The sequence below is a fragment of the Lithobates pipiens genome, unplaced genomic scaffold (genome assembly GCF_037356315.1).
Source record: "Lithobates pipiens isolate NorthernLeopardFrog02 unplaced genomic scaffold, aLitPip1_a1.2 Scaffold_16, whole genome shotgun sequence".
Taxonomy (NCBI): domain Eukaryota; kingdom Metazoa; phylum Chordata; class Amphibia; order Anura; family Ranidae; genus Lithobates; species Lithobates pipiens.
The window spans coordinates 591,326,783-591,343,092 of record NW_027507748.1 but is presented as its reverse complement, the minus strand read 5'-3'; the positions used below and the strand labels follow the sequence as shown (position 1 = coordinate 591,343,092).

Below are 16,310 nucleotides of genomic sequence, written 5' to 3'. Positions count from 1 at the left end.
TGCTGTCAGCGCTGTATGTCACGGTGCTGCTGTCAGCGCTGTATGTCACGGTGCTGCTGTCAGCGCTGTATGTCACGGTGCTGCTGTCAGCGCTGTATGTCACGGTGCTGCTGTCAGCGCTGTATGTCACGGTGCTGCTGTCAGCGCTGTATGTCACGGTGCTGCTGTCAGCGCTGTATGTCACGGTGCTGCTGTCAGCGCTGTATGTCACGGTGCTGCTGTCAGTGCTCTGTATTACGGTGCTGCTGTCAGATGCCTCTATCACGGTGCATGTGTCATTCCGGTATGTCACGCTGCTGGTGATCATCTCCTGCACCCTCTTCTTTGCCTACCCTGGTCCCTGACCTTCCCTCTCCTCCATTGCCTTCATTAGCTCCATAGTCCTGAATTGTTAGAACAATTTCCCAAATAAAATAAAAATGCTTGTAGTTATCGATCCCAAATTCACCTCATACATGTATTATGTCATTGTCCAGATGGTGGGACTACGTTTTACCCCCTAATAATTACCACGTGGCCGCAAATTCGACATGAAGGTTTGCAAAGTTCGCCTCCCATTGAAGTCAATGGGGCCCGCGGCGAACGGTCGGTTTCGCGAACGTTTGGGTCCGTTCGCATTTCGCGTTCGCGAAACGTCCCGTCGGAAGTTCGTCCATCACTAGTGCTTTATATTCTGGGTATTTTCAACTTTTTTGCCCTGGGGGAATCCTTTAAATATTGTACATGTCTTGTGGAACCCCTGATAACAATAATTATACCTGCAGGCTATTGCACATTACTATGGTCAAAAAGTAGCAAAAAAAAAGATTAAACACTCTGACCTTCTTTCTCTTGCTCCTTAGCTCTTTCCACTTTTCTTAATAGCCTCTAACATTCCTAGTACTCATGGCTACACCCCGTAGAAGGGGGTAATAGGAGATGGGCTTCCCGTCTAGGGATGATGAAGGGGACAGGACAGTCTACAGTGTAGCCTACCTTGAGATCCTCCCCTAGTTACATTATGCTACCTGTTACTTATGACGGTTTGCCCTGTGGACTGCTTTTTATGTTTGTAGCCCCTGAATGGGCGTTTAATGTGCACACTATGCTTTCTTGTTCACTTAAAATTTTAATAAACATATTGAAATAGAAAAAGATTAAACGATATAACCTACCTATCATATTTGACACCCAGAGAAGACCAATTTTCTATACCCTTTGTTCCATTCATCAACATTATTTTCAGTAATAATCTTAAAATGAAATGAATAATAGTAACAAAAAAGAGAACTACAAACAGTAACAAATGCGGTGTTCCCTAACATTAGTAGATGGTGGAAAAAGTGCATCCTTTCATTGATGGTCAGTGTAAAATGATTCTTTTTACAATGGTGGTCAGTATAAGTGGAAAATACAATCTTAGCAGGAATCCTAGGGTGTCACAGAACCCTAGTAGAGAAAGATTGTTCTAGAGCTGATCATTAGCCTCATTCTGGTGCAGCTGGTAGGTTAATCTGCATCTATCAGGGCATGCACTAAAGTGTGTCAGTGGGACATTATACAGTAGACTTCACTGGGACAAGAACTATTGGCAATGGTAAAATATGCTTAGCAGACATGCATAATATGTGTTTTCTGTATAAATTAGGGTGATATAAAGGGGGAAGGAACTGAGCTTGTCTCTTGATCCATTTTTATACTCCCAGTGGTCAAAATTAGAATTGTAAATCATCAACTACTGGAAATGTTCTGTGGGAAATGTAATTTCAGCTAGTGTCAGTCTTTATAATTACAGCAGATGCAGGTACACGGATTACTGTTTATTGATGCAATTTACAGCATACAATGTCACAAATATATACAGCAAACTATATATTCAGACTACACTAATAAGCAAGCCAGTGCCCCTAATCCATATATAGACATAATATGAAAAGGAGATTTCTAAATGTCTATGTAAGCTTTTATGCCATGCATCGATTGAGCAGCTTCATCATATCTCTGTATATAGGTCTTCACTTTAGCAGTGATGTCCATGGCTGGAATGATGCTTGCTTATGGGGACATGACTTCTGGAGCTGAACCCTCCCTTACAATGATGGTTTTGGTGGTGGTGGCCACTAGCTTCATGGGACTTTATTGAAGAATGGTGTTTTCCTCCAGTGCTGGAGTGCAGGACAGCTGAAACAAATGGATAGGTTATGTCAATATGATAAGCTTTGCCATTCCAGGAAATATGTAAATACATGTTCAGGAAATGTAATTCAGAAGACAACGCGCTATTATAAATCCAGCAAGTCTAGTCAAATTTTCTATAAAAGCAAGTATACTTTAATTAAAGATTCATTAACCCACCCTCCCTAGTCCTCTTGTCTATATATTTAAGAATATAAAGATAGGTGTAGTTAGCTTCAGATGGTCTGGGTTGGTTGAAATTAGGAACTGTACATCATGATCTGTGAACAGTATTACTGTATTAAGCCAAACAACATTAACCCATAATAGATTAGAGTATAGTATCTGTGGTAAGAATAATTCATATAAATGATAAATTATTCATTAGTAAATAAACGATATTCAAAATATTTCTACACTAAATGTGGGAGGCATATAATTCACATTAATATTAATTTACACATAGGTTTTTTATTATATATGGAACAAATTGTTTTACTTACAAATGTTTACATGTCCCTCTGCACCTATCCTGAACAAGAGAAAAATTAACAGAATTTTAGCATGAATTTCATTTTGTAAGATTTTTTATTACACCTAAGAACATTAAGTGGTAAATAACAAATGAAATCAGGCAGAAACCCAGATAACAAGCGATTGTACTGCAAGTTTGAAAATGACTTACTAAACTATTGCTAGACTTGCCAGACTTGCAGCAAGTCTGCACTGCATGACTCCGGATCAACTTTCTTTGCAAACATTCTGTTGCAAATAAGTCTGCTGCAAGTTCTGTTTCAGTTATGTTGTGTAATAATCATCCTACCACAGGGGTCACTGTGGCTGAATTTTCATGCTGTAGACTTGCAGATGTCTTGCTGTAGACTCACCACTGCAACTTTGCTTTTGCTATAGACAAATTTGCTAACAAAGCATGGAAAAGTGTTAACTAGAACTTGTACTTCAAGTGCTCTGCAAGTGTACAACTTGCCGGTTAAAATGCGCAGCAAGTTAACAGACTTCCAAATCAACACTGCCACAAAATTGTGGCAAGTTATATTTGCTTTCTGGGAACTAGAGAACTAAAATGTAGTTCTTACAAATAAAGAAAATGCAGACTCCTCAGTTCTGACCCTTACATACAGTACCTGTCCATTTGAATATTGCTGCCCAATTGTGACAGATTAGCAAAAATATTTCTGTCTGTAGGAATCTACAACTTTTGCAGACCCCCAGTCTAATAATACTCTTGATGTCCATACTGAAATCTACACTCTGGCTCTGCCACACATCACAGTCATCCTGGTGACCTGACTTTTCTCTGATGTAGTTAAATAACACAGCTAGGCCACCTCCCTACCCCAAGCCTGGCAATGGATATTAAAAAAAGCAGAAGACTGATGAGGTAATCTCTTTGTTTTATCTTCCAGTTAGCACGTTCCTTGCCTGACATGTGAAATATATACCTGTGCTCTTCTCCTTCCAGCATTTTCTTATAAGTGGCAATCTCAATATCCAGAGCCAGTTTAACATTCATCAGTTCCTGGTATTCTCTTAGTTGGCGAGCCATGTCCTGTTTGGCATTCTGTAGGGCAGCCTCCAATTCTGACAATTTTTGCTTGGCGTCCCTGACAGCAGCTTCGCCACTTTCCTCAGCTTCCCTGATGGCAGCTTCAAGTGCAGCACGCTAGAAATGATTAAATAACATGCATTATTTTTTTATTCTTGTAAATTGAGTATCATCTGCTTTGTTTTATTTAAGTTCAATAACCTTGACAAAACATACATGAGCAAAAAAGATCTCAGTGAAATAAGTGCTGAAAATGTTCTATTCATATGAACAAGAAAACAATAAATTACATATTACAAAGAAATTATATTTTTTTATATATTCAATATACAAATGTAAAAATGGGAAGCAAATTGGAAACAAAAGACATTTCTGGTCAGTTTAAATCTAGAAAAAGGTAACCTTAAACAGTCATCTAAACAAGCACTATGAAACTGTAAAAAACCCTAAATCAGAGGTGCTAACAATATTGTAAAGTTGGACATAAAATAATAAAAAAGACTCTGGATTCATACCTGGGATTTGGCACATTCAATTTCACCTTTAAGCTTCTGAATTGTTCGATTGAGATCCGCAATCTCATTTTGGCTGTTCTGCAGATCATTTCCATTTCTTCCAGCTGCCATTCGCAGGTCTTCAAACTGTAGATAATAAAAAAAAGAAGAAAATTCTGAATATTTGTGGAAACCAAATGTTTTATTTCCATTTGTTATTCCATGCACCATTTCATTTGAAGGCTCATGTCTCATAGGAAATTGCATATTGTTAATACATTAAGATATAAAACTACTATTTTAAATAGAAATATCATATCTCCAGAAAAAAAAAATAACACAGATGTTTAACCTCCCTGGCAGTATGATTACTTCTGGTTTTAGGCGCTGAAAGCGGTACAATTATTTTGCATGGAAATTTAGTGTTTTATATTGTAGGACTGCAATTCTTAGGAAAAACTCTCTTAAATCTGTTCAAACCAGAGTCTAGCAGACACCCCGGTATGATAAAGTTTATAATATAATAAATAATAATAAAAATTATTCAATAATGTAATCAAATCCAAAAACACTGAAATTTGCTCATTTGCAGAATTGTCGCTGTCATTAGATTTAGTGTTTGATGACGAATTTCCCCACAAATCGCTATCGCTCAACTCTGCAAGTGATTATAATTTATTATCGTTGTTTTCTAGTTGGTCTAAAATCACTTTTGACATAAAGGGACACTTTTTGGTTGCTATGGGCAATCTCCAAATTCCAGGCAGAAAAAACAGTATTTATAATATAAAAGTGCATGCAGGGCACTGCACAGACCACTAGGGACAAAGGAGTGTGTAATTTTTTTTGAACAGTACTGTAATCTGTAAGATTACAGTACTGTGTGTGTTTTGTGTGTTTTTACTTTTTTGAATTTGGTGCCGATCTCCGCTTCTGTGCTCCGTAACGTCGCAGGGAACGGAGCTCGGCGGCATTCGGGCACTGTGTGAATCGAGCGGAGGACAGCTCAATCACACAGCACGGAAGACATTGCTGGATCCAGGGTACAAGGTAAGTAACTTCTCCCTGTGTCCTCCCTGTATCCAGCGATGCGACCCCGAGTCTGGCTCGGGTTGGGATTTCAGTACCATAAGCGGTAACCCCGAGTCAGACTCAGGATTACCGCTAGGGAGGTTAAATTATATCTAACTCCCCCTCTCAAAATAAAAATATATCTATATTTCAGATTACCAGTACTTTGATGTGGTGGCTGCATTCATTTTCCTTTTTTCATGCTAAAAACATTTTCAGCAAATAAAGAAAATGTGTGCTGAGCTTTCCATAAATTCAGTGTCTTGGTTACTTCTAGTGAGTTCAACTGAGTGCACAAACAATGCTTTCTATCTTCTGTATACTATTAATCCCATCCACTAACATGTCATGTAAAGAGATGGAGAGGAAGACATATTTGAAGTCATAGTAAAAACCATGACCGCCTCCATAGATACAGTAGAGTGAAGGGAAAGAATTGTGTTTTTTGCAATATTACCAAGTGAAAAAAAAGGAAAAAGGCCAAAATTAAAACAAATGCAGGCACTGCATCTAAGGAGCTGTAAAACGCAATATACAAATTTTTTGGGGAGGGAAGAGATGCTCTTAAATGCATGTTAACTTGGGCGGAACTATACATAGCTTATTATGTAATTTTTAAGGAAAAGGGTTGGCTGAAATAAAATGTCAAATTATGATCTATTCTGAATTCCAATGCATGATGATACCTGTTGCCTTGTAGCTCCAATTATAACACACTTACCCTGGATTGGTACATGGCTTCAGCCTCTGCTCTGCTTCTGTTAGCAATCTCTTCATATTGAGCTCTGACATCGGCGATGATACCATTGATGTCTAGGTCTCGGCTGTTGTCCATGGACACAAGAACTGAAGTGTCGGAAATCTGAGCTTGGAGTTGATTGATTTCCTGAAAATTTAGAAAATATGTACATCAACTATAGCAGTATACATTCAATTTAGAAATGTGCTTATGACCCAAAAGGAGCATTATTTACCGCATCATACACGGTCCTAAGGAAGCTGATCTCATCGCTCAGGGAGTCGGCCTTGGCCTGAAGCTCAGCTTTGTTCATGAAAGCAGCATCAACATCCTAAAGTTAGAAATACAGAGTTATTCATGTTATTAGTGTTGCTTTAACAGATAATACAGAAATATGTGACTAATTTTAAAATGTTTACCCTCTTCAGAGAAACAAATTCATTTTCGGCACCTGTTCTTCTGTTAACTTCATCTTCATATCTGTAAACAAACACATTTTTGTTTTATAATATGTCCATTACATGCTAAACAATCTGTAAATTATTAACTATTACTAAACCACTTGAGTCCCCAGTGCCAATTTAAAATGGTGTGAGTAGAGTGACTATTTGTCCCAGTGCTGTTTTGAAATGTCTCTGGGAATTAGTAGCTCCTGTGTGTCCCAATGACAGTCAGCATTCAGTTCTGAGCCCTGGAATGATCATCTCCTGGGCTTCCAATGCTTCTACAGTGACTTCCCTAGGAGCGCACTGCAGAAACGAATGCAAACACTATGGGATTGATTTATTAAAGGCAAAAAGACTGTGCGCTCTGCAAGTGCAATTGCTTTGGAGCTTAGTAAATGAGCAGAAGCTCTACTGACTTCATCATCCAATCATGTGCAAGCAAAAATTTCTTTTTTTTTCCTTGCACATGATTGGGCACTCTTTGCAAAGTGAAGTCTTACCTCATTTACTAAGCTTTGGGGCAACTGCACTTTGCAATGTGCATATCTACTAATGCATCTACTTCCATTTAGTAAATCAACCCTTATGCTTCTGTTTAGTATTTATATTGGAAGTATAATGATGTGACATGTCACGTCACTGTACTTACTCTTACATAGTTACATAATTGAATAGTAGGTGAGGCTGAAAAAGACACAAGTCCATCAAGTCCAACCTGTGTGTGATTATAAGTCTTAGTATGTAAGCCCAGCCAGAGCTGTTGCAGACAACACATTCACTATTACATATGATCCGCTGCTGCACAGTTGCATAGCTGCATGAGGGTTTGGATCTGGTATCTATGTAATAGATCCAGATAGCCCTTCATGAAGAAAAAAGTGTAAATAAAAATTGAACAAAAAATAAGTTTCCCTTCCAAAATCTTTACATCAATGATGGTTGGATATTTGGGATGATGTTTGCATCATTTGCTAACGTAAGTGAATACAATGTCATCTTAATTTATAATATGGTGGCAAATATGAAAAAGTCACCATTGTAATCATTTGTGTCCACGTCAACAAGATTTAATCTTACTGTAATATTAGCAAATTATGTCTGAAAACCAATTCCCCCCTGCATGCATTGTAGCATCAAAAATGAATAAAGATTTCCTAAATTGTATATGTTTACTTTGAGTTTTACCATATTGCTACATTACCTGAAAGTTGCACTGTGATATGATTTTAATCACCAAACTTGAACTAACACATTCTGTGGTAAAAATCTGGGGACTCTCAAATTCTGTAAATGTTGTCTTGGGAAAATTATAGAAAATTGCCTTTTTTCTAATATTTCTACTATTTATTTCCAATAAATGTCCAAGAAAAAAAAATATACATATATTTTTTAATCTACTACCAAATTAAAGCCCTACCTGTTCCTAAAAAAGGAAGCACAGTATCAAAGCAAATATATACCTTTATATTCTTTTTTTAGCTGAAGACAATCTTTACCTTTATTTAGACCTGCAGTTGCCTAGGTGCTACACAGCTATAACACCCACCATCTGTTGAGAGCTGACATAAGCACACTGGCAACTGTGACAGTTACCACAAGAGACATGCCTTAAATGTAGCATACACTGTATGTGTTTGATTTAAGGATTTTTGATTAAGGATTTAAAAACATAAAGAACATTTTTAACAAGCTTTGTTTTGAGAATCAGTTTAATTTAGAGCTTAGTTCTTCTTTAATAATTAGATGCTAGAATCTAAGGACTAATACTAGAATTTCCATATTGCCAGTCTGAGCCTGGCCCCAAAACATGGAGAGGGTAAAGCTTTACCATTATATGCAGGGTACTCCATACGTTTATGCATTAATGTGTAATTGTATTGGTACCTTCTCCTTAGTTCTTCTACAGTGCCCTCTATGCTGTTCCTCTCTGCATCCAGGCGAGCTCTCTCACATTCTAGATTCTCCAGCTGTCTCCTCAGGTTGCCAATAAAAGCCTCAAACAGAGGTTCAATATGATATCTTGCTGTCTTCTGCTCTTGTAGAATAGACCATTTGGTCTCCAGCATTTTGTTCTGCTGTTCCAAAAATCTTACCTGTTTTGAGAGTATAAAATAATTGCTTATGGGTATAGAAATGGGGTAACATACAATAATATACATACTTTCACATGAAGCTATGCCAGATCGGATTGGCAAAAGCATTTTATTCAAATATTTCCCATGTTATTTGACTGGGACAGTATAATTTAGTACAGAGTGAGCACATCTATTTTTCCATTAATAAAACAATTCACTAGAATGAACTGCATATCACTCATGTGGAAACTGGTTCATTTAGGAGGCTGAAGAACTTATGTTTCCATAGTTTAATTTAAAGTCAATAAGGGTGATTTACTAAAGGAGTTAAAAAATCTTCACTAAAAAAAGTGTGTGGATATTAACTTCAACTATTCAATAACGTGAAAAGCAAATTCCTGTTAATTATAAATATACAATCATGTGCAGGTGCTTTTCACATGTTTGGATAAAGGAGGTGAATATTACACAACTTTTTAATTACAATTCTATAACCCTTTAGTAAATCAGCCCTATTGAATTAATATTCACTCTATTAACCTCCTTAGCGGTAATCCCGAGTCTGGCTCGGGTTGGGAATTTCATTACAATAGCGGTAACCCCGAGCCAGACTCGGGCTTGCACCGCTCGATGCAGGGGAGGACACAGGTAACGTCACTTACCTTGTCCCCTGGATCCAGCGATGTCCGCCGCGCTGTGTGATCGAGCCGTCCTGCGCTCGATTCACAGTGCCGAATGCCGCCGAGCTCCGTTCCCTGCGACGTTACGGCGCACGGGAGCGGAGAACGGCGGCAAATTCAAAAATGTAAAAAGACACAAAAGACACACAGCACTGTAATCTTACAGATTACAGTGCTGTAGTAAAAAATACACACCCCTTTTGTCCCTAGTGGTCTGTGCAATGCCCTGCATGCACTTTTATATTATAAATACTGTTTTTTACTGCTTGTAATTTGGAGATTGTCCATAGCAACCAAAACATGTCCCTTTTTCATTTTTTTTGGATTTGATTACATTATTGAATAATTTTTATTATTCTTTATTATATTATAAACTTTATCATACCCGGGATGTCCGCTAGACTCTGGTTTGAAGAGATTTCAGAGCGTTATTCCTAAGAATTACAGGACTACAAAATAAAAGCCAGATTTCCATGCAAAATAATTGTACCGCTTTCAGCACCTTATTCCAGACTGAATCATACCGCCAGGGAGGTTAAGGGCAGTATATTTCCAATAGACATCCTGTGTATGACATTTTAAGTAGAGTATATACTGGGAAATAAGTAATTTGCAGAAACCTGCAGATGATTGTGGGGACAGTCATACATGATAACATCAAACTGCACTGGTTGTTAATGCTAAATAAATTGTACATTTAGGGACACAACTTTAGGACTTTAATCAAACACAACATAACACATACACCTTGATGTGTCTTTATTTTTTACCTTATAAATATTGTTGATCACTTAATCATATATACATAAACCTTTTCCTTTCATTATAAATTAATTTGACAATTCTCACCTTGTCAATAAAGGAGGCAAATTTATTATTCAGGCCTTTAATTTGGTTCTTTTCTTCTGTTCTAACTCTTTGGATGTTTGGGTTAATTTCCAGATTGAGAGGAGCAAGAAGACCCTGGTTTACAGTAACTGATATGATCCCTCCAGAACCAGATATTCCTTTAAATCCATGACCATGTCCAACAATACCAAATCCAGATCCATGTCCATGTCCACTTTTCCCTAATTTGAAACTTCCCACTGAAATCTTAGGTCCCTTTGACCCAACAGAATGCTCACTCTTGCTGCTGAAACAATGCTGGGTCTGATGAACATTTTTAGAAGAGTGTGATAAGAAGCTGTGTGAGCTGGAATGTTTGGGTAAAGAAAAAGAACCACAACTGAAGTGCTTGTGTCCAGATGAGGCCAGGATGGAGCGGTGAGACATGATGGATCTCCTCTTAGAATTGATACACAGAGAATCCAAGGTGCTGTCTACTCTCTTGGGCTTTGCTCAATGCTCTGACACTTGCTAGCTTCTTTTTATCCCAAATTGGGTGTAGTTAGTAATATTGACATTGTTATGACTTCCTATGATTTTAGCTTGATGATAATAGTTAATCCATTTGTCACAGAAAATAAAACAGTAACCTATCTATATTTTCAAAGCTGTGACATTTTTATTAGTGGCTAATAATATAATAAAACACTGTTATATTAGTATAAGCAATATGAGCTGATGTTATTACAATAAATAATTACCATGTCTTCAATATGTCCCAGTAATGCCTTACAAGTTGGTTCAACTTGGAATGGCTCAAAATTTAAAACAAAAAATCAATAATTTCAGGGATTTAAACTGTAATCATATTAAGGTTTTGTAGCACACCCTGTAGGGACTGCTAGTGAACTTGGATCCCCCACTATTTCACAAGCACTCAAAAACAGAGAAGAGTCTGTGACTTTGTTTTTGTTGTTTTTGTTGTTTATTAGGGGGTTACCGGTAATAACTTGAATAGGGATGGGAGGTTATGGGATGCCCACTTGACTTTAGCAAACTTTCAGGGACATCTTCCTATATACATTCTGTATACAGTCTCCTTTACTTTCCTCCTGCATAGCTCTTGCTTGCTCCAGCTGAATCACTTTAATTTTTCTGATAGTCTCTCAGTAGCCCCATTTGTGTAGTATAGTGTAGTGAAACAGCTTGTAACTCTTCCTCTGTGGTCACTGATCCCAGCACCACCTCTTCAGGCACTGCCAACCCACCTGGCTGCAGCCACTCTCCACACCAGTCCACCTGACTGACTCTTCACCAGCCCACCGGCTGATTCTCAGGAGATCTCTCATGGAAGGATGAAGACTTAAGAGCACCAATGTCTTCAGGGAGACTGCCTACATGTGGAAGTCTCACACAACTGTTTTCAGGGAGACTGGTTACATGTTAGTACCCCACAGTGTTGACTACTCATTCTGCTCTTGCTCCCATGCCTCCAGGAAAGCCTCCTTCTGTGTGTTTTAGCAGAATTCTTCCAGCACCTGACCCCCGGCCCAAGGCAGGGAACCCACCTCAGACTAGGGGGCACCCCTGAGGGCCACCGACAATCTCCACAACACTGTATCCCCATTTTCCACCAGACTGTCCCTGCTGGCATGGCCTATGTCTATTTATGGAGTGGTCTCAGCCCCCTGCCAGCCTATCTCTGAGGATTGGCCGAGGCTCCAAACATATTCAAGGCAGCTCCTCTTGACCTCCACCCACTATTTCTAGAAGATTTTCCAACTTTCTAGAGCAGAGACTGAGTCACCCTGTACTGAACTTTAGTAAACCCTGACCCAGATTCCATACCTCAGGCTCAGCCCTGAGCTAAATTATAATTTGACTACTCTCACTTCTAGCACACACTAGAGGGTGCTACAATTATTTTGTCTATTTCTACCCGCAAAAGTCTTCCACATTTTGACTATTCTATGGCTATTATGGTACAATGGTCTAGTCTATTTTAGAAGCATTTACAAAAGCCATTGGGGTTAATTTACCAACACTGGAGAGAGCATAATCTGGTGCAGCTCTACATAGTAACTAATCAGCTTCTAATTTCAGTTTGTTTAATTAAGTTTTGACCAGAAAACCTGGAAGCTGATTAGTTTCTATGCAGAGCTGCACAAGATTTTGCACACTCCAGTTTTATTTTTGTAAATCGACCCTATTGTATCCCCAACATTTTACTGTTGCAGCTCAGCTCATCTTTAAATCAGGAAATGGTTTATTAATTAAAAATTGCAAGAGAAATAAAGACAAAAATGCAAAATTTCTAGAGTGACCACGGCATAATGCAATGCGCATAATCAATGGTTAAAATATCAAAAAAGTTTTAAATGGTTAAGCATTAAAACAAGTACAGTGTACCTGTAGATGCACACCAAAAGAAGCATATCACACAAAGGAAAGAATAATACATAATTGAAAGACAAATAAACATCAGATGGCATGCATTCCCTGTCAAAGAACGAGCCTGTCCACCACTAAATTGAGAGGGCTCAGTCCCAATGTATCTAGCCAATGGAGACCAAACCCTCTCAAATGTACCTGTCCACATACAGTATATACAGTGGATATAATAACTCTATACATCGCTGTTAAAATGTAAAGTTTCTGTGATATAAAAAAAAAAAATAGACAGAGATAAATCATTTCAGAACATCTTCCACCTTAATGTGACCCATAAACTGTACAACTCAATTGAAAAACAAACTGAAATCTTTTTTTTTTTTTTGGGGGGGGGGGTAAAACTAAATACTAAAATAATGTGGTTTCATAAGTGTGCACACCCTCTTATAACTGGGGATGTAGCTGTGTTCAGAATTAGGCAATCACATGCAAACTCATGTTAAATAGGAGTCACACCTGCCATCATTTAAAGTGCCTCTGATTAACCCCCAGCTGTTCTAGTAGGTCTTAATTGACATTTTATTAGTCGCATCATACAGCAGAAGCCATGGTACGCAGAGAGCTTCCAAAGAATCAGAGGGATCTCATTGTTAAAATGTACCAGTCAGGAGAAGGGTACAAAAGAATTTCCAAGGCATAGATATACCATAGATATACCATGGAACACAGTAAAGACAGTGATCATCAAGTGGAGAAAATATGGCACAACAGTGACATTACCAAGAACTGGATGTCCCTCCAAAATTGATGAAAAGACAAGAAGAAAACTGGTCAGGGAGGTTGCCAAGAGGCCTACAGCAACATTAAAGGAGCTGCAGGAATATCTGGCAGCATCGTGCTTTGGGACTGTTTTTCTTTAGCTGGAACAGGGGCCTTAGTCAAGGTAGAGGAAATTATGAATAGTTCCAAATACCAGTCAATATTGGCACAAAATCTTCAGACTTTTGCTAGAAAGCTGAACGCAGAGAGGAAGTTCATCTTTCAGCATGATGACGTGGCTTCCCTATCGCGTCAGGGGTCTCAATTATATAAGAACTGTCACAGACAAGACGTGTCAGTCGGCGGGAGCCTCCCACAGAGTCAGATCGGTTGTGGCTTTTTTTTTTTTTTTCGGACCGTTGGCATGAACTTACATTGTGGGACATTTTTCTTTTTTTCTTTTTCAATAAAGGACTTGTCCCAAGCTGTCTCTTGTCTTTTTTACCATTTTGACACTTTTTTGTGAAATGGTAGGGGTATGATGTGCCCCATTACCAATTCACACAGGGGAGGAGGCCGGGATCTGGGGGTCCCCTTGTTAAAGGGGGCTTCCTGATTCCGATAAGCCCCCTGCCCGCATACCCCCACAACCACTGGGTAAGGGTTGTGGGGATGAGGCCCTTGTCCCCATCAACATGGGGACAAGGTGCTTTGAGGTCAGATCCCAAAGCACCCTTCCCATGTTGAGGGCATGTGGCCTGGTACCGTTCAGGAGGGGGGGGTTTGGGGGGACCCCTATGCCATTTTTGTAAAATTTGGCGCAGGGTTCCCCTTAATTTCCATATCAGATCTGAAGGGCCTGGTATGAATTTTAAGGGGGATCCCCACGCAATGTTCTTTTTTGAATTTTGGTTTGGGGTTCCATATACCTCTCTTTTTTAGGTAGTTAACATCCTACTAATCACCTCTATCTTCAAACCTGCTGCCAGGTCAGACTCACAATGTTGCTAAGCCTTGCATATCTGTTTATCTCATTATACTGTTCCATTGTAGTTTTGAAAAGTAGTATGCGTGATAGCTTCCCAGATCTCTGGGTTTACACCCCTAGACTGAATAAACTCGCTGTATCTCCCCGTGTGCATAACCCTCTCATAGCTCATTGACACTGGCAATTGTATTGTTTCTAATTCATGTTCAGTTCATACTTGGACCATTGTTTACCTATACTTTACAATATACCTTCAAATATAATTGTTTGAATAAGAAAAACTTTTGAAGCTAAAGGTTGGTTGTGCTGTCTTCCTCTCACGACACAGTTTTTTCCCATGTGGGGTGTCTGGGGGTGTTGGACAATATTCCCTACCTTATATTTAGCATTCAAAATAGATGACATTATTCACGCATTTTTGTTATTACTGTTTTATCATTTGTACCCATTCATGCAATCCTATTTCCTATTTCTTAATGTATGGCAGGTACTGTTCACCTTTTTTTTTCTTTTGATTGTTCTTTCTGATAAACTTCAATAAAAATATTGAACAAGAAACATATTTTCAAAGGTCATTTTATTTGTTTTAATGTTTAGCTCTCATTAAAATATTATCTGGTGATCCTGCCATCATGGTCTTATTTCTGGTACTTCCTAGGGGTCATTTACTATAGCGCCAGGAAGTATTGGGCACTATTGCATATAATAGTGCACATTTTTAGCCAAGTAAAAGTTTAACAGGCTAATGTGCTCATGAATATGAGCGCTATTAGCCACGAACAAGCATTAGTAAAATTGAAAATCTGCGCTAATTAGTGTCTCTGCATATACGCAAATGCATATTTTTTTTCAAGTTATTATATAGCACTGCACTGTAACCATGATCCATGTATGTGAAAGAAACATTTTTATGTGAGATGTGCTCTACTTTCCTAGATTTTTTCCTTCTTTTGCTAACAAATGCAGTTATGAATGATTATTAGATAGTAATGCCTGCTATTCTGTAAAGTTACATGTATTAAACATTTAGGTTAGCTATTTGTTGTATTTTATTCTTTATTTTTTGATTAGTGTAACTATAAAACCGTAATTATTTATGATCATTCTTTAATCACACTACACTATCATTCAGGTCTTGTACTTAGCACAATGGCTTAGTGGTCTACTCAGATGTCTCCACAGCACTCATGTTACAAGTTCAAATACCAGCCAACCTACCATCCACCAGCTGTGTTTATTTTTTCAGTGCACAAGCAAATTAAAATAAACAAACAAAGATATGTAATCTGCCTGTTAACTAGTGTGTGGTGTTTGGAATTTCACAGAATAATAGTATTGAATACTTACATATCATTGCATGCCTTTGAAGAGTTAATATAATACAATCAGCCAAATTAAATCACATTGGCTAAGTGGCATTCACCTATTTTCAGCATATGCTGCTTTGGATAATTGGCATTTGCCTTTTTTTCACCAATTCAATCTTTTAGTATCTCCCTGTGGGATTTGAACCCATGAGCTCTTCAAAGCCTGAGTTGTTCAAGTTAAAAGTGCTGACCACTAACCTATTGAACGTAGCACAACCATATGTAGAAATTACATTTACTAGTGTTTGATATTTCTTCTCCCCGAGCTGACTCTCCTGCCACCGCTGTCTTCTCCCACTGATGTGTTCTTCCGCACAGCCGGTTACCCACTAATAAAAAAAAAATGCTTTTCTTCTGTGACGGTCTTCTGCGGCCATCCAATAATGTCACCCGGAGAGTCCGTTCCATGGCTGTGTAAGAGATGCCACACAGTGGAGGAAGACCACCGCAGAAAAAGAGCAGCTTTTTTTAATTAGCGGGTAATCGGCAGTGCGGAAGAACACAGCAGATGGAGAAGACGGTGGTGGCAGGAGAGATGGCTCTGGGAGAAAACAGCTCGGGGAGAAGATGGAGGAGGGAGAGACAGCATCTGGAGCTATTTTACAATAAAGGACTTGTCAAAAACTGGCTATTGATTTTTTTACATTTCACTGCTTTTTTTTGGTGAACAGGTAGGGGTACAATGTACCCCATACCTATTCACATAGGAGCGCAGGATCTGGGAGTCCCCTTGTTAAATTCTGATAAACCC

The 16,310-nt window shown here is 38.6% G+C and overlaps 1 protein-coding gene across 1 annotated transcript; it reads right to left on the bottom strand.

The window, feature by feature from the left end:
- Window positions 1–2,649: 2,649 nt before the first annotated feature.
- LOC143984187 (keratin, type II cytoskeletal cochleal-like) lies at window positions 2,650–6,181 on the bottom strand. Its single transcript, XM_077484480.1, has 4 exons — window positions 6,008–6,181; window positions 4,237–4,362; window positions 3,618–3,838; window positions 2,650–2,686 (listed from the first exon to the last, which is right to left on the bottom strand). Exons 1-4 carry the CDS (start codon window positions 6,119–6,121, stop codon window positions 2,650–2,652), a joined length of 498 nt encoding a protein of 165 aa, XP_077340606.1. The 5' UTR covers window positions 6,122–6,181.
- Between the last annotated feature and the right edge of the window lie 10,129 nt (window positions 6,182–16,310).

Excerpts from the sequence above, each read along its gene's own strand:
- LOC143984187 (XM_077484480.1), bottom strand. The coding sequence starts at position 6,121 with ATGGACAACAGCCGAGACCTAGACATCAATGGTATCATCGCCGATGTC. Across the intron at positions 4,363-6,007 it reads AAGCCATGTACCAATCCAGG|TTTGAAGACCTGCGAATGGC; the intron begins GTAAGTGTGTTA and ends TATTATCTACAG. Across the intron at positions 2,687-3,617 it reads CTGGAAGGAGAAGAGCACAG|GATAGGTGCAGAGGGACATG; the intron begins GTATATATTTCA and ends TCTCTTGTTCAG.